The sequence below is a fragment of the Anser brachyrhynchus genome (genome assembly GCF_964034855.1).
Source record: "Anser brachyrhynchus genome assembly, chromosome: 2".
Taxonomy (NCBI): Eukaryota; Metazoa; Chordata; class Aves; order Anseriformes; family Anatidae; genus Anser; species Anser brachyrhynchus.
The window spans coordinates 96858846-96885169 of NC_137695.1; the positions used below are offsets into that span (position 1 = coordinate 96858846).

Consider the following 26324-nt stretch of genomic DNA (forward strand, 5'->3'; position numbering starts at 1 on the left):
CCACGTGGCAATTGTAAGCAGCTGAAGATCTGAAGTTTGTTCTGCTTGAAAAACAGCCGGCGTTCATTGTCATGAGCGCTCTTTGAATTCCCTCAGAGCAAGCACTTCAGGAACACGAAAACAAAAGCAGATCACTTAAAATATGTGAGTTTGCTCGCCTGCTTAGTTGGTAAGTTACTTAGCTTCCCTGGATTAACGCTAATAACTGCATCAGTACAGAAGCGTGACCCTTTAAATGTGTGCTCCTTTCCAGACATTGCTTCCTAATTTTAGAGGTTTCATGTTGCTGAAAGCATCTGAACCACCGCCTGTGGACATTTGGTGGTCAGAAGCATCTGTCCCACCTCCGGGAGCGGCGTCCCACACCCGCCTGTGAGCATGGCTGAAGCCGGCTGTCGCGCCGGCACTGTGCACTAGCGCCAGGATTGTTCCCACGGGGTTTGGTCAAAAGTCCAGCTCCTGTGGACCTGTCTGGAGAGAGGCGAAATGGACCACCGCGAGATCACGCTGGAGGCTGACAAAATCCACCAAAACCGCCTGTCAAGTGTCACCGAGGACGAAGAAGAGCAGGATGCAGCGTACACCATAGTGACGGTCCTGGACAAAGTGGCCAACATTGTGGACAGCGTGCAGGCGAGCCAGAAAAGGATAGAGGAGAGGCACAGGGAAATGGAAAATGCCATCAAGACCATACAGATCGACATCTTAAAGCTTGCCCAGGCTCACGGCAACACCGGCTATACGGTGAACAAGCTGCTGGAGAAAACCCGCAAAGTCAGCTCCACCATGAAGGAAGTGCGGGCACGTGTGGAAAGGCAGAGCACCAACGTGCGGAAGGTGGAGGCAAAGCAAGAGGAGATGCTGAAGAAAAACAAATTCCGGGTTGTGATCTATCAGGTAACCATGAACCTAACGTATTGCTGTGCCGTTATTGTGTCACCTCCTCAGTAGCTGCGGGCAGGCGTCGGGTAAGGAACCAAAAGATGTCCGACGGGAGGGTGACTTTATGCTTTCTTTAACACCGAGCTCTGCGTCTCCGTGCCTTTCAGCAGGAACCCACTGGCAGCAGCGCCCGCAGTCTATTATTAGTGTTGGTGGGTTTCTGAGCCAGTAGTGAAAGATTAACTGCAGATCAGCAAGGACTATTTGTTGCCTCTCTGAAAGGTAATATGAGGCAGGCCCTGTAAATCTTGTCATACAGACCATGCCTGACATTCATCTCTCTTATTTTTTTCTCCATATTAGGTAGAAGTCCAAATAGCAAATTGTTTGTAGGCTCCCTGGAACCGAGACTTTCTTTTAACACTAACTTTAAAACACATGGTTTATTTAACTCGCAGGCTTCTGTAGCACTGACAAATGGGGGCTTTTTGCATTGTCTAAGTCTACAGCCGTGTGTGCACAAACTAGAGCTCAGAGCCACAAGCCCTTCTTTGCAGCAAACAGTCCCTTGCATGCTATACTTGGAAATGATTTCACACAGCACAGTTCTTCCAATCACATTTGGCAAGTGAATTATACATTTTTTTTCATTAACCTCATTCCAGGATGTTCTTTGTTCTTATAAACGATTGTGTTTGAAGAGAAGTTTCATGAAATAGCGTAATCGTGCCAACATCCATACAAACGGACAGTTGGTAGTGCAGGCAGTTCATGGGATCTGTCACTCGCTAGCAAGCACTGTGAAACTCATTTTTTTAATGGCTTGATCCTGCATTTGCTGAAACTTCCCAGTTCCCCGAATCAACAGAAAGTACAAGTGTTTAATCTTTTGCCAGGAGCATAGTTTCTCCTTCATGCCAGTGAGTCCCCAAAGCTTCTTTCAAATGAGTCCTATTCATCATTAAGCATTCTTTAAAATGTTGACCCTTGTGAGTAACCCGTGAGGCCCCTGTCACCCTGTCTCGGACCCTGATTCTGCAACTGTTTGTTCATAAATAACATCACTTGCATGAATGGATCTATGTGTTTCACTGAGTATATTCGGCAGCGTCTATAGCTAACAAATTCTTATGCATAATCTAACAACTTCATTTTAAATAATCTTAACAGCTTCATTTTCTTGTACTGGGAAGAAATAACTAAAAAAAAAATAAAAATAAAAATAATAAAAAAAACCCAGCAAATGTTACTTCTTAATGTTATGTTAGTAACACACAGCCAAATTCTGCTTCCCAGCTTCTCTGACTGAATTACTTACTGTGGCTGCACAGGAGAAAGCATAGGCAGAATTCAGCCAATTATTACAATTATTGAAAGCTGCACCATCGTGATGGAACAGCAAAGAGGCACCTTTGCTTTTTCCTTGCGTATCATTTCCCATCTAAGGAAAACAAATATCTGTGATTTCCCTGTTTAATGGCACAATGCCATTTCATTGATGGACCTGTACCATAATGATTGCAGTAGAGGCAATGCTTTGAAAACATTTGTCCTTAAAGCGGTATTCATAACAGAATGCATGTTTTTTTTCTCTGAAAGACCTGATTTGTCACTTATTTTTAAAATGTTGCTACTTTTAGATGTTTCACATCAAGGGTAGCTCTCACGATGCATACATTCTGTAAGAATCACCTCCAGAAGGAGTTTCTGAACTCTCTGCTGGTTTCACTGCAGAATGACCTGCACCCTGCTCCATACGTTAAGCCCTTTGTTGGTGCTTTTCAGGAATGCATACAGTATTTTGGATTTCCCTCTTTCTATCCTCCTTTTCCTGTTGTAGTTGAGGACTGCGAGAGAGCATATCTATGACTTTCTCTAACTTCCGTTCTTTCATGAGGTGTATGTATTGAGGAACCTTTTCCATAATGCACAGCTGAGGAGCAATATACACTGCTCCCTTTGGAGTCTGGCATGTAACACCTTTTTAGAGGAGCAGAACTGTTTTGCTCCACAAAACCAAGATAGCCCAAAGTGTGCTGGAGCCTTAATGTCCAGCACACTTGTGAATGCCTCTTTCACGCAAGTGTGGTCATTTTTACACCATTGATTTACACCAGTGTAAGCACAGTGTTGGAGTGCCAAGACCTGAATGACTGAAGCTTGGCTACGATGAGGGGAAGTCTGCTAATAGCTAGTGAGTCAGTGTGGTTTGTCCACTCCCTTCACTATATTTTACAAATAGGTGTAACCAAGTTGTTTACTTGGTGGTTGTGAGTGACAGCTCATCTGTAGTGACATTTTTTTCTGATGAGCCACTTGGGACACTGTGGTGGAGCCAACAACCTGTGTGTAGCCGCGGTGGAATGCTCCCGTGGGTGAGCACACGTGGGTTTTAGTTTTAACTTCTGCCAGAACATCAGCATATAAGGGAAAAGGAAACACCAATTAAATCCTACAGATTTTATTTCAAGTGGAAAGCTTTGATCTCACCACTGATGGAAGGAGCAGGCAGGTTGAAAAGGATCATTGACTGGAGGAGATTGTCCCAAGAGACCTCAGCCATGATAAAAAGATTTGGCACTATCCTCGCATTAAAAAGAGACAAAATGATCATCCATGAGCATAATGATTAGAGAAAAAGCATTCATTTTTAAAAGGCCATGCAGTTGAGGAAAAGATTTGGTAGCAGGCAGCTTTTCTGTCCAGGCTGATTGCACGATTAAAAATGATAGGTTATTTCAGATTTTCTAGAAAGGTCTTTGACCCTGAAGTACCACATGCCCTAAGAGTACAAGCAGGGAACACAGAGTACATTATAGGTTGTACAGGTCTCTGTTCACTTTTGCTCAGGTTATTCTGAATAACCAGCCATGAGATCTGTAGTTTCTCTGCAGCCAAAGAGCATTGCACAATTTAATTCATTCTGACTAAATTATACAGAAATTAAAGGCGATTTTTTTATATATATATCTATTTTTAAATCTTGAAAGCCCTTATTTTATTTGCTTTCCCTCACATTCTGTAAGTCCCTCTCTTAATGTATGTACAGTCACTAGGAGGCCCGTGTTACAGCTGCTGGTCTGCAGAACAATGTCCCCCGTGGGTGATTGCTCCAACGCAGACGTGGTGAGTGAGAGGCCAGCAGAAGCCTTGTGTGCACCACTCTAAAGAAATTAAAATAGAAGTGGCTTTTCCTGGCCACTGTCCTTCTGCCGCATAATGACTTGGACATAAAAATGGTGAGCCTGAGATGAGGACAATCATCTGAAAATCTGGAGCGGAGGCACTTCCACACACAGTGGCAGTAATTCAGGGTGCATTGAGCGCAAGGACGCAGTTGCAAACACGGGGTGCCTGGTACATGAACGCACCCTCCATCGGCACAGAGTTTCAATTACAGCTATGGAGAAAAACCTGTGAGAGTCACCGTGACCTAAAAGACAGTGAATTATTTAATTCCATTTTACAAAGACAAAAGAATTGACTGCTGAATGATCAGATGTCGTACGGGCATAAGAATGACAGGCTTAGGAGGGGCTCTAAGCAGCTGTCTGCAGAACAGTATTGTTAGCACCACGGGGTTACATAGCTCACCAAGAACAGATTGTGCTAGGTAACCCATCTTTTATTATTTTTCTGTATTACAGAAACATGGGAGAGCTTATCTTGTATTTCTGTGTCTGACAGCTCATAAGAGACAATCTGGAAAAAGGACAAATGACAATGGACTGTGTTGAAATGGAAAGTGTGATTTGTGATAGGTTTCTAAAAGGGTTGACTTTTAAGACATCATTGTCAACTGCATATTATTTTCTTTAATGATCTTGGCAGAGAAAGTGATGTGGATGTTAAGAAAATGCTCAAAATGAGCAGCTGTCAGTCCGGAGAATGAAATATAAGAAAAGAAACCAAATTGTCATTAGAGCTGGAGCAATGCTAATTGAAGTGTACATGGTGCCAACACCTGTACTTAGCAGATACCCTTGCTTTAGCTTGTCTGCTGAGGCTCCGTGATCTGGGAAGGACAGAAAAGGGTGTATGAATGCTCAGAGGATGACTGAGAGTCCACTTGATGGCGTGGCTCTTAAAAACATGCAGTATGGGCATGAAATGCTTCAGGCAAGGTATTGATCATGATTGATAAGTGATTGAGAGATGAGTGCCCTTGTCCAAAGCACTCCAGAGCATCTGGAAGACCACATACAGCTCCGATCACCTGCATTGTGCTCAAACCAAACAGGTTGGGAAAAGTGCTGCCAGTCTGATCAGAGGGACAAGAAGCTCAGTAAATGAGAGACCAGGAGGCTGTAGCTGGGTTTGCTATTAAAATGAAATTGCTATTAAAATGGAGTCTGAAAACTTAATGAAAAAAGCTGGCATAAGTTGAGTACCTGTGTCAGCAGAGCACCGGCCTCACACGGTGAGGCCTCATTGCTCAGTGACATGGGGCCTTTGCTAGAGTCTTGTGGCCTAAACCTTACAAATGTTTCTACAGCTGAGACAGGTAATTGCCTTAGCTGAGACTACAGAGACTAAGAGGAACCCAACAGCTGTGCCAAAGAGGGCAGCGAGAGTCCTTTGTTTCCAGTGTCAAGCTCGGGCCCTCCAGGTCAGAGCTCTGAGCCGCCCCATGCCGTGCAGCTCACAGCCACGCGGGCTGAGCACAGGCCCAGCGCTGAAACGCAGGAGGCAGCCAAGGAGATCGTAAGTTACCTCTGATTTCGAGGGGAAAAAATCAACCACATTCAATGAGCTAAAGAGAATCTATCATTTTAGGGATGTGTTCACAACGAAAGGGGGAGCCGGGGGGGCGGGGGGGGCGGGGAGGGAGAGAAAAACATAGCAGCTGTTGGGTCATCTCTGGGTTCCTAAAATGAAATAGGTTGCATATTTCACAGGACTGTGTATTCACAGCAGATTATAAAATTGTCTCTATACCTTTTGATATGGTGTAATCAGAGTCCCCAGTCCTATTCCTTTGTGAAGAGCCTAACAAGGACAGGCAGTATCCTCTCAGGACTGCCATTGATTTTTCTCCACCTATTAACATTGAGTGGTGGAAACGGTGGATCCTAATTTACATTTGCACTGGATGCTGGGGTTCGGGGCTTTGCATGTGTTTGGCCTCCTTGCCTCTTCCCCACGGTCCTAGAGGCTGCCTGGAAAGACCTATCGACGGGCACTGAAGCTGGCCACTGCGAGAATACATCTATCTTCAGCAATGTGCTTCGTGCCTGAAGAAGTCCAAGAATGAACGGGCTCAACTCTGGTAACAGCAGTATGGACTGAAATTCTCAGCAATGCTGTCAAGAGCTGAATCTTGCAATTATTCCTTCAGTGAAGGGATAACGTTGGTCAAGATGGTGCAGGCACAGGAGTGAGGAATATATGAAAGCATTAGCAGCAATTTCAGAATTTGGAATGGGATTCATTTTGCCAGGCATTAGGTATTAGTAACGCAGATGTTTGCATGCTTGGCTTGCAGACTCCCTTCAAGACAGCAGAGAGAAATTTATGGAGCCAGTTTTGTCTGACCTATTACAGACATCTGCTTCTCAGTGCAGTGTCTGCTTGATAAGTACCTCTTCTCTCCATTGGGTTGAAAGGGAGTCCAGAAGCTAATTCATACGGAGACACGGTTGCTTGGGCAGACGAGTTCAGCAACTTGTGATGAACGGTTGGGTTGCCTTGTACTTGACAGCACTACCCTGCTGCAGCTAGCTAGCAAGAGCAGTCATGTTGTGATGAAAGAATGAATCAAAACATTACCAAAACATATATATGTTATTTATTTATTTATTGGGCTCATCACGTCTTGTGAATACTCTTTCTCCTCCCCTCACAAAGGTTTGGTATCTGCAGGTAAACTGGAAGTGAGAAATTTCACAGCCTTCCTTACAAACCTGCTGACTGACCTGCAGAACTATTCTCTAGGTCAACTCAGTAAAATCATAGCAAAGCAAAGTAGGTGTGAAGCTTTAATTTTCCTCTGGAGCCACAAGTAGTCCTTTTTTACGCAGCATGTGGTGGCATGGAGCCAATGGTTCCTCTGAATGCTGGGGTATAACTGGGCAACACTCGTGCCTAGTCTGCAGCTTGCTGCCGCCAGATAATGAGAGGATGAGCTGCATTTCTTTACAGTCACTGTATATTCCTGGCTAAGTTAATGAATTTCTTTCAGAATTTAAAGAAAAGGGATGCGTATTAGGCTCCACAAAAGAGGAAATGATAGGGATTGACTGTTCTGGCCAGGCTGCTTTTTCATTATGTAAAAATAATTCTAAACACAAGCAACAGCACTTGGCCATAAAGTCTTACGTGCTGAAGTGTTTATTCTCTACCTACTTCACTTGATAAAATCCCTTAGGTGCCCTTTTAAAATAATCCTATTTCTTTCCTTTGAACAGCTTTTTGGCTGGATGGCAGAGATTTTGAAATGACATATTTGCGGAAAAAAATGAAGGGATCACTCGAGATTTACAAAGCTTCACTCTTAACTGTAGAATAGGAGTAAAAGTACTGAATGGTTTGTAATTGGTTATTCATCAGCAGTTTCATATTGATTTAGAGAGCAATTACAAGGAGATGTTTTAGTGATTTACCTTGGCTGGTGGTTTGAATAACAAATCATTCATTTAACATGCAAATGCCAGGCTTTCTCTATGCATTGTCTTGATACAGTTTCCTGCTCCTCAGCTGCCAGTCATTTACATCACAGGTTGTCATAGACACGGCAACATCACCAGACCCGGCACGGGGTGGCCCATCACCATTTTGCTGCTTCGTGCCCTGGCTCGGAGTTGCCACGTGATCGTCGGTCCCATCTGTGCTGATGCTACACAATAACCCGCGCGTTCCCCGTCACACGTCCCAAGGCTGAGAGATTGTTTGCTGTGACCTTTTCATTGTGCAACACAATGACAGCGATTTATGGAGTTTCATCTGTCTCTCCTCTCCACTTTCGCTGTGAGCGGGGGTTTTTAGGAGCATTTTGAATCATGATTTTTATATATATGCATATATGTTCATACATTTATGGTTGTGTGTGTGTGTGGTTGGTTTTTTAAATTGAGGGTGCCATAATAATTATTTACTTGGTCATTCTATTTTTGTCTGCTACTGCTTCTTGTATCATTTAAAAGAATGTTCTGCTAAAGTTTTAATTGAAAATGAATAATAATTGAGTGTTGATAACAGTTATCTTTATTGAATGTTTTTATAATTATAAGGTGAAGCTCTTTGAAAAGAGAATGCAAAAATGTTTTATAGTGTTTTACAGCATATAAGGCAATGTCTTTTTTTTTCTCTTTTGCCCACTCTAGAAGTTCAGTTTGGGCTTTGGAGTACAAACCCAGAACAAGTGTACCAAACAAACAAGAAAAGAGAACGGGAGGAAAGCCCCTACATCCATTTTAATGCCTTATATCTCATTATTTTTAATTTTTTTTAATGGACATTATAATAAAAATTACTGAACCAATCATAAAACGCATTCATGTACTTAAAACCAAGATATTGTTGTACAATGACATTATGTCATTGCTTCGTGTACAGAATCCAGTGGATTCTAAACTAGCAACACATCTTTTTTTTAACAAAAATACTATTGCTGCTATTAATTACTGATCCCGTCTGTGCTTACAAAGGTACAGAATGGAGAGGTAGTTAATGAGTTTGGGAGAAAGCTGTTAAATAACCCTTTCTCCTTTGCACAGCCCCTCTTCCAGGAGCCCCCTTGGCTTGTTTGCTCCTCACTTCAGCAGTAAGGGAGAAAGGGACTACCAGAGCCAACCTGATGTAACACTGCGTTAAATCCTATGGGAGAAAAATGCTTCTGCTGTGATGCCTTCCTTGGGATCAGGAAACACCAGCAGTGCCTGAAACTGCCCTCAAGTGCCCTCACGTGTGGGTGCACAACAGCCAAAATTTTGGTGGCTGATGAAAGTATGCACAGCAAGAGGCCTGTAGGAAGGACTCAGATTACATCCCCTCAAATTTTTTCTAATTGTGAATTAATTGAAATGGGAGTGGAAGGAGCAAATGACAATGACAGTCAGATTCTCCTGGGTGCCTGGTATTAGAAGCAGCTGGGTTTCCATATTCGCTGTCCCTAGAGCCATCCAAATAAAGACGGTGGTGGCTTTCTTCAGCAAAGCTGAGCTTTACTCAGGTGTTTACTTTGTATTCAGCTGGGCCCTTAAAAACTCAAACCTTTACTGGCTAGACATATTTTGAAAGAAAAATACTCAAAAATGAGGAAACATTTAGTTTTAATAAGCTTTCTTAGCATACTTTCTCTGCCAGCGGCATCACCAGCCAGGCCTGAATTGTACGCTGAGAAGAAAATTGTCAGCCAGTTCAGGGACTGGTCCCGTGCAAGTGAAATCAGTAGGTGTCTTGTCTTTGCTTTTAGTGAGACTATAAGCAAGCTGATAGCTACGTGCTTTGACCTTACCAATTTCCCACCTGGTGCTAAAATTTATTGTTCCTGCTTTAGGAAGGATGAGCTCCTGTCTTCTCTCTGCCCCACTGATATCTGCTGATAAGAAGAAAATGTTTAATGCTTGAGGGGAAGGGCAGGAGAGAGAAAGGAGGCAAATGAGAAAATCCTCCTACTGCGACTAAATCACTGTATATTTATCAGGAAACCTCCCCAACGTACAATCCAGCTTCACTAATACGTTCCACTTTGCTAACATCTTCCACCCAGAAATCTTGAGAGGAGATACAAACTCAAACTAATTTTTAGCCTTACTACGTTTGGTTCTGCAAGATGTGTGCAGAAACCGAGGGAAAAGAGAAAATCAGAGATTTGGCAAAGATCATTCCCGGTGTCTGCAGCAGAGTGAGAAATGTTGCTCAGGACCTGCAGTTCTAACTGCTGTGTCCTGTCTACGAGGCCTTCATTTCAGATGTCCTTGTTCATAAGTCGTAATTCTGACACATGCCTAAGAAAGTTAAAGCCCTCTCTTCCTGAGCTAGCAAACTGCAAAGATAAATGCAGCGAAGCTCCAGCAAGCAAGTGACAAAAAGTACAGATAAATTTACTCTTCTTCCGAAGGAACACATAGCATAACTATTTCAGAGGAAATAGCTTCTCTCCTTCCTCTCTTTTTAAACAGTGTTCTTCATATGTACAGCATACCCTACTCACCATATTGCGTTCATTTTGGTATGTGCTGAAATTTCCGAGCAGTCATTATGGAAGCGTTTCTGTTACCATTTCAGCTGAAGGAGTGGGCTATAATTTACAAACTTTGAGGAATTATTATCCAGCTGTGTTTTAGTTCATTTTCAGAAAAGAAGGGATTATGTTTATATATAGAAGTCTTTATATAATTAATGTTAATTTGCACGTGTTAATGTAGATGATTATTAGGAAAGTATTGTAGTTTTGTTCCTGCTGATTTTGACAGATGAGTTGAACAACATTCCACTGTAATCAATGCAACATAATTTGTCCTTCATTTTTCTAAGCATTAACAACTATTTTACTGGAGGGTTTTTAATGAAGCCAAGGCGTGATGACAAACTTTTAAGTGGGCTTTATCTGCCAAAAAGAGCTTAATGTATTTTATTTTACATGTTGCTATTATCCTGCAAAATAACATTAAACATGACTTGCTAGTAATGAGTCACTGTGAAAAATGACAGATACTTTTTTGGCCAGAAATCATTTCTCAACAAAATCTACAGTAGGACATACCCATTCTTCACAGACTCATAACTTCTAATATTTCTTCTGGTTTTTGAATTAAGAAAATAATACCAAGGATAGAACCCAAACACTGACAGGCCTCAGAAATCAGCTATAGAGGTTACGACAAATGGGAATCAGCTTACAGAAGTTTTATTTAGTTGTCATACATCTGCACCTGAAGGGTCGTTCCTCTTGGGAGGAGAGCACGTGCACGGCCCTAGCTAGCAGGGAAGAATGGGCTGGCCATGTCCACCTCGTAAACCTCCTACAGGTTGTGGTTATCGTGGACAGCTTTCGGAAATCTGTATATCTCTCAGCTTTAAGCCTCTACCAGTCTTTGGAGGGGCTACATAGACTCCCAGTGCTAAGGTATCAAGGACAGTCATCACTTACAAGAAGGCAGCATATCATATCACATCGGCATACATATCATATGCATAATATAAATATATAATGCCCCCACTCACATAGGCCACCGAACTAACCACAGAGAGCAGAGGTGTTTGCTGAAGGTCATTCTCATGTTTCCAGATGGAACAAGCCAAGTGCACCCCAGCGGTGGTGCATGTCCTGAGTGAATTGTGTGGAATTGGGTTTACTGCATAAGATTTAATTCCTTTGCTGACTTTGACCCTTTATTTAGCCAGCAAACATAAATTAATATGTTAGGGTCCATCCCCTTCTGGCAGCAACAGTAAAGTTTGCTTAATTCTAATTAGCCAAGAATCTGCAATTGTCTTCATGACAAAGTGAAGGGCCGAGGCACTCTTTTGGAGAGGGTACAGCTGCCACAAGCACCTATTTTGTCTACAGGGCATTTACTGTTATTGGTGAGAAATAAGGGATCCAGGTCCTACCTTAGAGAAGCAGAACAGCTTCAAAGAAACGTGAACTGGACACATCTGCTCTGAAAACCATCAGGGACCAGTAAACACAGGACCATGACATTCATTATTTTCAGCTAGCACCACTCTGAAAACAAATCTTTGATCAGGTATAATGCTTTTACAGAATTTGACAAATCCTTCTTCTGCCTCTTGTATTCTATGTAGATCACGTGTGATGGTACAAGCCTACCTTACATTGCTAAAACAGTGCATTTCGGTTAGCATTAATTAACTACAAGCCAACAAACAACATGCTTAAATAACCATCCTTTTAAAACACACTTGCTGGAAGATGACTCTCTGCTTTCGTTCACAGGAGGAAACTGAGTGTCCTTCATCTCTCTCTGTTATCAAAGAGAGGACAGCAGGTGAAACTCTAGAGGATGATTTCATCCCACCCGATGACCTGTCTTCTGATGAAGAATACTATATTGAAGAAGGCAAAGCAGCCCAGTTCAAGAAATCGGGCATGAGGCGCATAGATGATATCAAAAAGGCATTTTCAAGGGAAAATATCCAAAAGACGAGGCAAAACTTTGGCAAGAAGGTAAACAGGCTTCGAACTAGAATAGTGACCCCTGAGAGGAGAGAGAGGATCAGGCAGTCAGGAGAGAGACTGAAACAATCTGGGATAAGGTTCAAGAAAACCATTTCACAAGCTGCCCCCACGAAGGAGACGTTCAAGATCCACAAAAAAAGTAAAGAGCGAACAGTAGCCGAAGGTCAGGAGGGAAGCCAGGAAGCCGGCGTGCACATAGCCTCCGAGCTCGCAGCAGCAGAGCCCTTCACTGAAGAAATCTCCTACACAGAAGTGATTACTAAGGTAAAGAAAGACAAGAGCAGCGCAACGAAAGGTGCTTCCCAGCCAGCTGAAAAGGGAGTGACGATCCCCGAAGTCGTTCTTAAGCAGGAAGGAAAAGAAGGAGGAGGAGGAGGTGACGATGTACCCTTGCTGGACCTAAAGCAATCAGCATAAGGAATTAATTACCAAACACCCCATGCCATCCTTACTGAACAAGAGAGAATGCAGACTGTACGCACTCTGTTTTTTAGGAAAATGTGTGAGTTTTTGTTCTATCACGAAACACGCATTGGTGGTGTTCTGTCATCTACACTGGTGTCTGTGGTGTCGTCTTCCCGGCAGAAGAGGAGCCACACAACCACAAGAAAGGGCTCCCCCCCTCTGTCTTGTCATGTGCAGCATTAACCCAAAAGGAACTGAGCCTCACATGTCCACAGGAGATGGAAAGCTGCTCTACTTTCAAGATTGATTTAGCGTTCATTTAATAGCCTAATTACTCTCTTCAGTTTTATGTACTACAGTATAAAAATGTTGTCCTTCATCCTATACCAACTCCTCTACTCAGAAACCAATAGCAAAGCTATTACTTCATATTAGCAGAAGGAAGAACTATGAAAAACGTCCATTCAGCTGTACAAATCTTTGAAGGGCCCTCACTGAAACTGCAGAAGGAGGAAATTCCTGCTTTATCCCAGGTGTGACAAAATGTGGCAGGAATTATAGTTTTTAGTAAACTGCATTTCTTCTCAGTGGAAAAGAGAAGCTCGTGAAATGTCTAAAGGTTATTTCCAGAGTTCTGGAGGAGGAAGGATTGATGTATTTAGGCCAGGCATTTTCTGTACTTATGGAGTAAGGATAAAAAAGCAGAAGACACATTAAATGTGGAATAGCAGGAGGAAAAGAGAATGAGATATCATAATCATGTTATAGAAAGATACGATTGTGAGAAAGGCAAAGGTATAAAGTAGTAGAAGATGAACAAGATTAATGTATGGGTTCTGGATAAATAGAGAAGAAAAAAACTAGAATGTGGCAACAGAAGTTTGTATTTGCTTACTTGAGATCATTTTAAAAATTAATTGTTACTCTATCCAGAGGATAATAGAGTTCATGAATGTAGCTGACAGGACGAGAGAATTGTTTTGTTTTCCATTACTCTGTGGTTTCTCTGAGCTTCACTTCAATTAAAATCTATTCTATAAAGCCGCTGAAGTAAAGGGCCAATCCATAACCCAGCTCTTTGTTTTCTATCACCACCATTATCGACCAGCCACAGCCTCAGGGATTATGAGACAGACACCCTTCGGAGTAGGGAATGCTGTTTATTTGCAACACTCACTGCCTGAAACCAGATATGTTTGTAAACACGACCACTATGCTGATGTGAGGAGCGGGACTGTGGTGCTCTCTTCGTTCTTACATGGCATTGCTTTCATGGCACTTACCTAAAGCAACATTAGGCATTACTATCTGTGTGAAACTTGTACAATATTGCCCAAAGCTGTATTGTTGTATTTAATATCTCAGGTTCATTTTAAGAATAGAGCATAACCTGATTATCTATATACGTTGTTTGAGGACTCCCAGCTGTTAATCTATAATTTAAATATAATTAGTTTGATTTCAACTATTCTGCCTGCCAGTTCTTTCATTTAGTCTGGTGTACATCATGTTTGAAGTAAAAGAGCTTCAGCAATAATAACCAAGGAACATGGGTTGGGAAAGGTCAACGTTATACTACGTCAATGACATTTCAAAGCAAATTAAGGCTGTCAGACTGGAAGGAGCAACTCCACTGAACGGAAGAGCGGGATGGGGCAAGAGAGGGAGACAGGCAGAGAAAGGTATTTCTGTCAACAGTAAATTCTACATCACTGCTGCAATGTAAGCATGTAGAAAAAGAAAAAGAAACGTTTTAATTCGGGGAGAGATTGAAGGTTTTGCTTGTTTTGTGTTTTTTTTTGTTGTTCTTTTGTTTTGTTTTTGTTTTTGTTTTGTTTTATAAACTAGTTATAGAAAGTGTTTTCTGGAACCTGGTGGCTGTGTTCCTCTTCCTGTTCCATACAAAACTGGAGCTACCTTCCGTGGAACGCTGTGGGATTTGCCTGGTTCCTCCCTGGCACAGGCTGCTTTCTGTTTGGTGAGATTCAAGGTTTTCCTAAACTGACAAACAGCCGTTAGTTACTGAAGTGAAAAGATCAAAGTTCAAAGCAGCTATCTCGTTGCTTTTTTGTAACTGCAGGGCGCTAACTGCTAGGACATAATTGCCTATAGATTTTCTTTATACAGCTTTTAATTTTCTCATTTTACTTGACAAAGAAAGGAAGTGAAGTAGTTTCCACGGAGCTTATCATGTAGCACCACATATATATGCTCTATCAAATACTTATTTTTAATGATTACTTCTAATTTCAATTTTTTGGAGCATGATTTGTTTTCATAGCAAGTAGCGAGTACTTCAGGTGTGAGAAGTAATTCAATTGTATGCTCTTCCTTTGAAGTTATTATCAATGTTGCTGGCTTGAATTTTATACATACCAAGAGGTTAAATATTCTCTATAACCCCTCATTCAGGTAGGAAATAGGGAGAACATTATGGATTACAACCTCAATTTCTATACCACAGCACAGCCTTTTTCCGTTTGAAGTCTCTCTTATCTTCTTCATAATGCCCAAGAGCAAAGATCTCAAAGCCCCCGTCCTTCACTTTTTTCATAAGCAAACTCCTCAGTGAAATCAGTTGATGTACAGCTATGCCACAGGGCAGCCTGGAGTATATATTTTGAACAGGTGGTTTCACTTGGTAAGATAATCTTGCCGGCACTCTGTGTGAACCAAGTCCTGCTCCCAGCTCAATGGGATAAAGGGGCCCTTGCTCTCCCTGTCGGTTCTGTTTTCCAAGAACAAATCTGGCACTTTCTGCGTAGTTGTGGGTGGGAGTGTGAATATCAAACTGCCTCACAGAAAGAGCCCCGCAGTTGCTAACAGCAGAGTGAAACTGGTTATGGGGAAAGGTGAACGACTTTCTTAGATGGAAGCTAAAAAGAACATAAAATTGTAAGTGCTTACAAGGAGAAAAAAAAAAAAAAAGATTAACAAAGCACTCGCTGCAAGTCCTTATTTCATAACATCCAACAGCAATTTCTTTTGCTTTGAGTTTGTGCTAGTGAAAAAAGCCAAACACGTTTTCTGTCAACAGCTGTCTGTCTATTAAAAGAGAAGTAGCAATCACCCTTCAATTATAGGGTAGACCGTAACAGTGACAATAGACAAAAACAACTACAACCATTTCAGGTGAATCTACTCCCAGAAGTGTCTTATACGTTTTGTTTCTTTTTTATTTTATTTTTTATTTTTTACCTAAATTGAGGCAAAATACAGAATAAAAAGCAGTTAAGAGAGTTGTGGTTGCAGGACTCAGGCAATAACACCAATGGAGCGACTATGAATAGCGCCAAGCTGGTGTTCAGACGTGCTTACTCTGAGAAGAATCTGAAAACTGTTTTCTCACCCAGAACTGGGTGTGTGCACATCTTCCTTCTAATCAGATACAGGTTTAAAAATGAATTAGTATATGCAAAGGCCATTACTTGTGCAAGGATAAACTAGCTTGTTTGTACATCTTTTATGACCATTTGCATACACAAGTGACTACTCAAGGAAATTGTAGCATCCATTTGTAAAACCACACTGCAAATTTACAAATGTAAAATCAAAGGACATGTATATTTACATGTATGCAGATAAACATAAAGTTTTACCACACGTTTAATTCACTTGTCATTACAACTTTAATAACGCTATAGATGATAAGTTTTTAACTACAAAGTTGAATTTTAAAAGAATCATATTATATTATGAAGACGTCTTATACTAGGAAGAAAAGATAGCATCTACAAAAGAACCACCACAAATGTTAGAGTAGCTATTGCTGTCATAAGTACTTTTTTCCTAGTGTTTCCAGTATAAGCAAGCTAGTTAAATGTATTCTCACCTGCTTTATAACAGTTGCTAAATTTTACACCCATACCTGTTTTCTTTCTGATATTCCCACGTTATTCAGTATTTTTGCTGTGAACAGAGTAAGCTGATTTATGTATGATTAACACAACCTCTATACATCACTTACTAATTCCTGCACTCCCTAAGAACGAAGACACCACTGAAAATAACAATGGAAGTCCTACTGGCTGCAGATAAGGTTGGTCCTTATTTTGAATTGCAAAGCAGTGCCACTCCCCGCAAAGTCCAATGATCAGGATTCTGCACTGTTTTCAGGTACAAAGAGAAAATATACGTCAGATCTGTCCTCCGAGGCTTTTTGTAGACAGGACAGGAGTACACACTTCCTTGTTGCTTCTTTGGGTCATGTAGTGCCGTCGTGCTAACTGCATACACGTGGACTACAGGAAGACTTGTGAACAGCACCTGAGAATATTAAATAGACATAGGGCTCAGCATCAGAGAAGCAGGATAGGATGTCAAAGCTCCAAACATGCTGGAATTAGACTCAGTGATGGCCTCCAGCAAAAACACCAGCACCTCAGCAGAAGTACACAACAGAACACAAGTCCTGTGCTCATCACTACACCAACCCCAACCTATCCTTAGCCATTGGCAATTCAGAGATGGCAGGCATCAGGAAGCCTGGAAAGAAAAGAAAGGAGGAGAAACCTGTAAAACTGCACACCATGGCAAAGGATGGAAAAATGGCACTGTGGTTCTAGGAGGAAGCAAGACCATCGTCTTTTTCCCCATCCTTTGCCTCTTCAGCTGGTGTTCTCCCTTCTTTCCCCGCTTCCTGTTCCTTGAATGTCAGGTCTGGACCTACAAAGGCCAGACTGCACTTATCAAGCGTCCCTGTTACGTCTGCACTTGCTGGCAGTGGAGCTTCAAAGGACCAATGTGCCTTTTGGGTGTTTATCCAAACAAGATCTCTTCAGGTCTTCCAGCAATATCCAGTATTCACTGGAATGGGGCAAAAAAAGGTCCCAAACCATCAGCAACACAGGGGCCTGCTGAACACTCCAGAGCACCTGAGTAAACTCCATGTTCCAAGGATGTCCTGTCACAAACCAGGAAACAGTTCTCACCAGAAGCTACCAGGGGCACAGTTTAGTTTGGAAAGGTTTGCCCTCAGCCAGATACAGAAGTGATTTACCTTCAGAGGAATGACCTTGATGTCAGTTCCAGGACAGATGTCACTGGTTTGGCAAAAATTTGCCACACACACAATGGCAGCTTTCCCTGTGCAGTGACCAAAGCACCTAATCGCTGCTCCTTGGCTAGGTTTTAAATCTGCTCAGTCACATCAGTACAATGTAACCCCATACATGGATAACTGAGCATAAGCCCAGAACTAACAATCTTCCTCTTATTCAAAAATGTGAGGGACTTGTAGTCATGCAAACACTGACCTCCACAGGAGCTGCCATTAAACCCAGGCCCAGGCCTTGGAAGCTGTTGTGGGGCTCACTCCCTCAGTCCAAAGAAGGCTGACTATAGGTTGCACTGCTTTATTCAGACACAGCAGTGCCTCTGGGGTCCCTGAAGCCAAGGGGCCCAGCATCTGGTCTGCTCGAGTGCAGCACAAACTAAGCTCATCTGACAGAAGCTTTTTGATCTGGTCTGGTGGATACACACCCTTGTCCTCTTCCCAGTCCCGTTATTATTTTACCCCCCTTAAAACATGCTGTGAAGAAACCAGTGCTGCAGGCACTCAAAATACTTTCTGGTGTTCTCTGAGCACACCATGTTACACACCAGTCTGTGACGCTCAATCAATCCTTACCTTTGGTGCGGACTCAACCAGCTTACTATTTCTGCGGTCCCAACCTGCGCCTTCAAGGAAAAGGCCGTATATATAAACCCCACCGATGTCAGCAGGAGGCGGGCCTGCAACATCTTCTTTCATCATCTTGGTCACTTCGTTGTGTAAAACAACACTGTCGAGTGCCCATCCTTTTGCTAAATTCATGCGAGTTGTCTCTTGCCTCATAGCAGTTAGGAATCCCTGAGGAGATTGAATACGACACAGAGGCTTTGAAAAAGCTTGAACATACCCATTTCCAACTTTTTTTTCCGACATAACAGTGACACCAGCAGCATAAAACCTCTTCCCACTGAATCTCATCTACATACAAAACTAAATTCAGTAGTGTAAATCCAGTGCTTTCTTACACTGTCGCAGTACCAGGCATTTGTATATACTTGCTATGCATGTGTTGGTGCGATAAAACCACCAAAGTGGCTTATTTAACGTTGGAAACTGCAAGTATAACTCACACTTCACTTCACCCACCTACTTTACAACAAGCCAGATGGCGAGAGATTTACACAGCTGGCAGATAAGTGTGGTTTGTGAGGTTCTAAATACAGGTAATTGCTAAGCCACAAACAATACTGGTATTTCATGTGCTATATTACTCAGCTTTTCTTATACCAACATTGTAAAATGCTTTTCAGTCAACAAATCCCAAAGCATTTTACAGTAGACAAAGGAAGTACAAACTGGAATCATGTAATTAACTGCTGAAATGCCTCTGTCACTAGGACGAAACATAGCTGCTGCTCAGTGCAAAGCTGTGATATACGAAAATAGCATACTATTGGAGACACCAGCAAAATAAACTCACAAGGTTTCAGCAACACAGAATGAAACTCGTTCTATGTTCTGCACAGTTATAATCTCAGGATATTGTGAGAAGCTATGACAAGGCAAGCCAGGCTGAAGATGCCAGTTAGCTTTTCCGATATAACCATCCATATGTACACACATTGCAGTACATGGGAAGTACATCAGTCCTAAGAGACAGGAGGACAGACTGCTTTGTACTTCTAGTGGGCACGTTGTGGATGTACACCTTGCTTTACCTTGCGGAAACCCATTTGAGCAGCCGTGAGATGTGTGAATAAAACACAAAAATTGAAGATGCAAGAGGGATTTATTGAGAAGGACGGCTAGGAAGGAAGAAGTTTCAGGACAGATTTCAGAGCAGAGGAAGAAGGTGGGGAAATACACAGACACATGGGGAAAACACAAAGTTGGGGAGGGAGTGGGCAATTACAGAAAGAAGTCAGGGCAATGAGTGAATTGATTAAGATTTTTATTTTTTCTTATATTCATCCATCATAGTGGAGGCTGATCTGTTGAGCTACTGTCAGGGCTAAAGGAAGGGAAAAAGCACGTGCAAAAACAGTAGTATCTTGGCTTACTGAGTGCCAGGGCCAGCGTCTTGCTGCTGGGACTGGAGCGATTGCTGCCACCACTAAGCACTTCTCAGTGACACAATATCCTTCAAGTTATGAGCATATGAGATGACATTCACGAACTCAGATGATTCAGTTAAATGACATTGGTGGCTTCTCGTTAATACCATTCCAGGGACCCCAGGACAAGTATTGCAAAGAGGTTTTGTGATAGCAAAGATAATTGTAATTGCATTTGAAGTCGTTGAGAACGCTAGTAGGTAGCTAAGGGAGACAGGATTAAAGGCCAAGTTCTTCTATCATAAAGGCCATTAAATGAAAGCAGAGTCCTTGGAGTTAATTTGTGGAATTTTAATTTGTGGAAACATGTTAGTATCAGTAGTTTAAAATACAGTGTTCACTGCCAGAAGACCCCAGTGGGCTACCAGACACCAGATAAACTGAAAAATTAAAGAGAGAAAAAGAGCCTGAAGAGCACAGGACAGAGCAATGACTGTATTCAGGGAATCAGTTCAAAGGCTCTGTGGAAATGTGGGTATAAAAGTAAGCTCAGAGCTGACAGTTGTCCTTAGGGATAAGATTTAGACTACAGACTGTTCTTGCAGAGATAGCAGAACCTATATGCTGTCTGCAGTGGGACTTTGTAACATTTATCTGCCCATTAGAATGAATCCTAGACCCTGTTAAAGACTACAGCTGGGAGCTGGAGGCCCAGCTGGGTATCCCACAGCAGGCAATGGCACAATGGACAGCAAGAAAGGATCAAAGGCCTTGAGGTGTGGCTGTATGGGTCTCCCCAAAACCCTCTACCAGGCTCATAAACGACCATTTGCCATGATATTTGTTTTGATTTCTATTATCCTTGCCCTGTTTTGTTTGTTGTTGTTTCTTTGTTTTTGTTTGCTTATATGTTTTTTGAGTCAGGGGTGGTTAAGATTTCATAAATGGGGATAATTATTTCTTCTTTTCCTCACCTGCCTTTTCCCAAAGATCTCCCCGGCCTGCTCACTGAAGGCTGCTAAAACTTTCTTCCTTTGCCTTCTAATAAACCATGCAAAGTAACTCTGAACTCACTAGAATCAGGCATCCATGAAAGCTATGACAAGGAATATGGAAATCAATTAAATCTGTTGTTTTCACTACCATATTCTCTCCTTTACCTTGCATATGAGGTCCCTTGTTTTTCACTTATTTTTCATTTTCTACAGTGAATAAAATATTGTAGAGTTACTATGGAATTAAGTGGGGTCTGAGGAATGGAGGCATTGAACTTCATATTCTTAACGGTATTCATATTGCTTCGGCATCTAAGGCTCTCAGAAATGGGCTGGGGGTCTCTTACACTGAGTATTACATGACCAGAAGGACTGTTCTGCCTCACTGGGCTTAAAACCCACAGGTAGGACAAGTGACAGTAACGGGATACAGAGATGCAAACGAAGATAAATCAGGATCAGCACAACATGAAAACTGGGAGATAGAAATGAGACGTGCATCATGCTATGATTTTAGGGAAAAAATCCAGTAACATCAGATTAACTGCCAGGAGGGAAGAGAATTTGAGGCACTCTTCATTTCGCTCACCCCAGTCATCTTGGCCCAATGCAGACACACACAGGGAATCAGGTTTCTTTTACGCAGAAGCCTGAGCCTGCTCTCATTTGTATCACTATAAATAAAAATTAACTTCTGTGAAATCACTGAATTTATCCCAGTATATAACCAGTCCAAGAGAAGGCAGTCAGGTACTATATTTTTTTTATTGCCAGAATGCTTCATTCTCCCAGTGGTATAAATCTACTTTATTGTCTTCTGTCATCCATGGCATTTATCCATTGACTATAAAGCAAGCAGTGAGATCTATGCAAGTAGGCAAATTACAAATTATTTAGGAGCTGCATTTCCTCTCACAAATGAAAGGAGTTTTTCTGACAGTTTCTCCACTATAACAAACAAGCCATTAGACCAACAGAACTAACACTTCATTACCTCAACTTCCTTGAGAAGATGGAAATCAATTTTCTTAGCATACGAAATAATGGTTTTAAACACAGCAATATAATTATTAACAAAAAGATAATATTTAACTAAATAGAAAATGAGTATTTGTTCAGACAAGTTTCGTGTAGAATAAGCCATTCCCACAGCCTGGGTTACAGAAAATGGAGACTATAAAAATAAACAACCGATTATTAAATTTGTGCTTGTCAGCACAAATTGATGTTTAAATCAGGTAAGCACATCTGCTTCTGGATTTTTTTTCTCTGCATATTATGTATTTAGGGACTTTTAGAACTATGTGTCATGAAGTGTTTAATCTTGGTATTTCTAGAGGCTCTCTCTCTTACTATGATCTATTAAATCATGACTTGTCTGGGGCCATTTTACTCTGATTATTTGGCAGCTTTCTTGAGGAATGCAGATGAATGGATCAAAAATATAAAATGCAGGATGTCTAATTTAGGCTGGCAAAATTTCAGAACTGACACAACCCCAAAGAAAAAAAAAAATAAGCCAGTTAAAATGACCAATACAAAATCTATGTCAGCTCTTCCCCATCTCTAGTACAAAAGCAAACACCTACAAAACCCAAAGTCTACCAGGTTTCCATCCATCCCAACCATTGCAACAGTTCCTTAAGAATATTTTAGCGTCGTTAACAAATCGAGTACAGAAGCATAATCATTTTATTACACCTAATTCTAGTCTCTTTCATATTTTTGCTTGGGAACCCTTTGCTCAGGGATTTTATGAGCACACTTCTGTGCTATAAAGCTGTATGGGCAGACAGCTGAGAGACAGGCTAGATGATAGATGAGTATTTCCCAGCAGTAGCGCTAGAGAATATTTGCCATGGTTGCTTTCTCTCTTCTAGGCAGCTGTTTCAGCTAGCTTTTGCATTGCTAACAAGTACTGAGATTAAAATACATCTTTAAAATAGCTCTTTGCTAAGGCTCCACAGAAACCTGTTGGCTGGATGCTCTCACAATGACTCACTTCCACAATTCACAGTTCCCACAAACATCTGTGAATCATAAAAAGCTTTAACTAATGTGGATATCTGTGCAAGGGATCTATGCATCACCTAGATATGTATGCTTTACCTCTTTTAACTCTGTTCTCAGGTGTTTCCTTTTCTGTGTTTCATTTTGTGTCAATTTTTCATTTCATTTTACAGTGCAGGGCAAGGGCTTTATTTTTATATGTCTCTCCAGATGAAGTCTGGCACTGTTCTGGGGTGGTATAAATAACAAGCCTTCCATTTCAAGGAACTGATTTGCAAGGGTTGAGAGTGAAGTCCAAATCTCTTTTTCCTATGTCAAAGTTTTCAAGTTTACCATGTTTTGTTTTGTACTTTAAGGGGTTTTCACACAATGAATGAAAAACAGATTACTGTAACAGAGCAGGGGAAAAAAGGAGGAAAATGTGGAAATGTGCAAAGATGTTTTCACTCCATTTCCATACTATAATCAAAGCAACCATAAGATGCATTCCACTAATTCAGTAAAATTATTTTTTTGTCTAGCAACAATTTCCTTACTAGATTTTGAAGTTAATTTATCTTATATCTATGCTAAAAAATTGCACTTAGATTACACTTAGTATAGTCCTGATCGTGTTAGCCTGAAGTTCTCTCAAGGTGTAATTTAACTGTTACATAGAAGTTAGATTGACCTGGCAGACTTACCTGTGGATTAAAGAATCCTGTCATCCAGAACTGATTTGGTCGGCCATCCAGCAGCCAGCTGCTGAACTGCTGGTTTCTTTCAAGAAGCTCAGTGAACCAAAATCCTAAAGTAGTAGACTCCCAGGAAATCCTAAACCATAGTTTTGGAATTCTAGCATCATACATATTATCTAATGCATCTCGCAGTTCTTCGGACATAATTATGGTTCCTGGAAGATAAGTAAAACATTCAGAATGAACTTTTCCCTAGCTTGCAAAGGCAATTAAAATTTCCAATGACATTCTGAGTCTAATAAACCCTCTTTTGTTGTCCCTTAATTGCACACCTGTTGCACTGAAATCTTATCAGTTTGCAGTTAATTTGCACAAACTTATATGACTTGATTCAAACAAAATGTGGCAAGATAAAAGATATTTCTTCTGGTATTTTAATCAGAAATAAAGGTTTTTTTAGACAATTCCTTCTCCTTTACACACAATATTTATATTCAGTATATTGGCAATGCATTCAGAATGTGATTAATCCTTTAAAACTTTTTAATATATTTTAATGTCTCCCAAATACATGATCAATGATAGAGATATACCATGTAACTCACTTTCATCCTGAACATGTACTGACAGCGATTATATTCATGAAATTCACGGTTATTAATGATAACTTTGTACAATTCCATTATCAAGATTCCCAATAGGAAAATACTATGTAGAATAAAGCTAGAGACAAGATTATTTTTTTTTTGGCAGTGCATGCTCATATATTCCATGCATAGTACTGTTGTCTCCATTAAGATATTGGCATTTATTAAGCCTGTGCTTTTTCTGTGATACTTGCCCTTCCATGTGCCAGAAGTTCTTAGATCTTACCAGTCTGTACACTCACTGGTACTGAGAACAGGCACACGGCCTGTAACTCAGGATATCTTCTGTATTCCAGATAAAATATTTTAAATTGTAGAAACTGATCTGGTAGCCTCCATTTTGATTATATGTTCATGTAATACCAATGTTCAATGCATCATCATACACACAACTGCTGTAATTGCCACAAGGGTTTTTTGAGATACCAAACAGAATCAGGTGGCTTCCACTACGGAACATGTAAAGAAAAGAGAAGTAGCCTGGGTGACTGTAAACAAGAGCTGCAGCAACCCAGCTAAACACCTGTATGGAAAAGATGCGTGTAATAAGTAAGTGTTTCAAGTCCCTCCCTTCCATTGACATTGGCAGTTGAGTAGAAAAAGAATTTCCAGAAACCAAAACACCAGCTTTTAATTTAGATGAATGCAGTGGCTACTCTAAACACATGTATAACACTGTGTGCAAATCTGGCACTCTCTAACTACATATCAATGTCAAATAGGCTTCGTTTTCTTCTAGCAAATAATAAAAATCATAGAGCCATTTAGGTTGGAAAAGAACTTCAAAATCATCAAGTCTAACAATCAACTTCACCTACTGTGTCCCATCACTAACCTATGTCCTTCAGTGCCACAAATGACCTGCTTTCATTTACGGGCATTTCTTCCTGTGGATGAAATGCTGTGAGAAAACTACAGAACACCAAATTAAATTAATTATAATTAATTTTAAAATACTGCAGCAATACAGACTAAAGCAAACACATCAGGCCTATCCTGCAATCTCTGTAATAGCTTCATAGTCAGGTTCAGATTTGCGTTCTGGGATATGTAAAAATCTTTCATAACACAATAAACATCCTATTTGGGTATAAACATTCTCTAACATAAAACTAAAAGCACCAGCATTTAAGGAAGAAGCCACAAAGTGTCACCTCTCCTTGGCCTACAAAAAATGTAATATAAGGTTATATACTTGATTTGCCCTCCAGAGGTATAAAAAGTAGAAAGCAATTCATGCAACGCATGTTGGCTTCAATTTCAAAGCAGTCTTAGTGAGGGCAGAAAACAAGTAAACAGAGTCCCCTGCTACCCCTGAGGATCATTACTATCTGAACTGGGAAAGAACACTTTCACCTGTGGTTCTTCTTTTCAGGCTAATGCAGCCAACTTTCTCCTGCAACAGGGGTTATGAGAGAGACACATTTTCTTCCTTTATTCTTGCAGGCAGGCTGGAGCATTTCAAGTACGGAGATAAAACCAGTCTCTGCCCCAAAGTATGGTGAAACCTCTCAGGATAGCTGCCTGTTATGACTCAGAGCAGCTGCTGAGAACATTAAGCCAAAGAGATCTTGAGGATGAGGTATGTTCACAGCTCTGGCCTTGGCCATATAGTTGCATAAATATTCCTAGTGAGTGGGCGTTAGCTCTGGCAGTAGGCATACAGTGCTTGAATTTCAGCACTACAGCACACCGAATGACATCTGTGGGTGTTGGGATGCATTTCTGCAGCTACAATACTCTGACAAATATAAAAATAGTAAAAAAAAAAATAATTGTCAGAAATGAAATTGGTAACACATGAGAAAAATAATAGTATCTTTCTGGAGAATGGTGATAAATGCATTTGAAAAACTGCACTTGATAAATTAAATGAGGAGTGCAACACCATGCACTCCTCACATTTAACTTGTGAGAAGATCAGAGCCCTGGTTACCATATGAAGAGAACGAATGTCCTATGAACTTAATGTGACAGGCTGGAAAGTATTATGAATCACACAGGCTAGCTGTTAATAACTCAGTTATTTTGGGTTTTTACTTTGTGGTATTCCCTTTCGTGAACGGAATAAAGCTCATCTGAAAATGACTGATGAAAGGTCGGGTCAGTTAAAGATGTTAGGGAATTTTGGTGCCTCCAAAATAATATGTACTATAACTATACTGTTCGCAGAGTACACACAGCTTTGAAATTAGGATTCCCCTTCTTCATTGCTCTAAATTTATAGCGTCTCACTTCCAAACCACATCTAAATCTATCCAACTGATGTGTAGCAAATAAGCCAAATAATTCTACTCAGTTCTGAGAATTTCTAGGTTTTATTGCTAATTAAATAGTCTGTTCTTTTCAGCTGATCTGTTTTTAGGGTGACTTATTCAAAAGGTATAGTGTTGTGCACAGAATGCACCAGGAACTTCATTATTTCATGTAGTTGCTACCACACCTACCATGAGCTGAAAATGGTGGCATTTTCTCTTAAATGTGCAAAATGTGTTTCTAAGTAGTTTTCCCAGCC

At 41.0% G+C, this 26324-nt stretch overlaps 2 protein-coding genes across 7 annotated transcripts in view; one reads left to right on the forward strand and one right to left on the reverse strand.

The window, feature by feature from the left end:
- Nucleotides 1–106: 106 nt before the first annotated feature.
- On the forward strand, nt 107–13901 carry CAVIN4 (caveolae associated protein 4). The gene is made up of 2 exons (XM_080579341.1): nt 107–897; nt 11786–13901. The coding sequence occupies exons 1-2, from the start codon at nt 487–489 to the stop codon at nt 12443–12445; spliced, it is 1071 nt and encodes a 356-aa protein (XP_080435467.1). The 5' UTR covers nt 107–486; the 3' UTR covers nt 12446–13901.
- LOC308189364 (dynein axonemal heavy chain 5-like) overlaps nt 12568–26324 on the reverse strand; it is a 155269-nt gene continuing 141512 nt past the window's right edge. For all 6 annotated transcript variants that reach the window (XM_080579329.1, XM_080579331.1, XM_080579330.1 and 3 more), the window contains 3 exons: nt 23169–23377; nt 18063–18284; nt 12568–16699 (listed from right to left, as the gene is read on the reverse strand). In XM_080579329.1, coding sequence (XP_080435455.1) covers nt 16481–16699; nt 18063–18284; nt 23169–23377 — 650 coding nt within the window. In that variant the 3' untranslated portion in view covers nt 12568–16480. The remainder of the gene's footprint in view (nt 16700–18062; nt 18285–23168; nt 23378–26324) is intronic.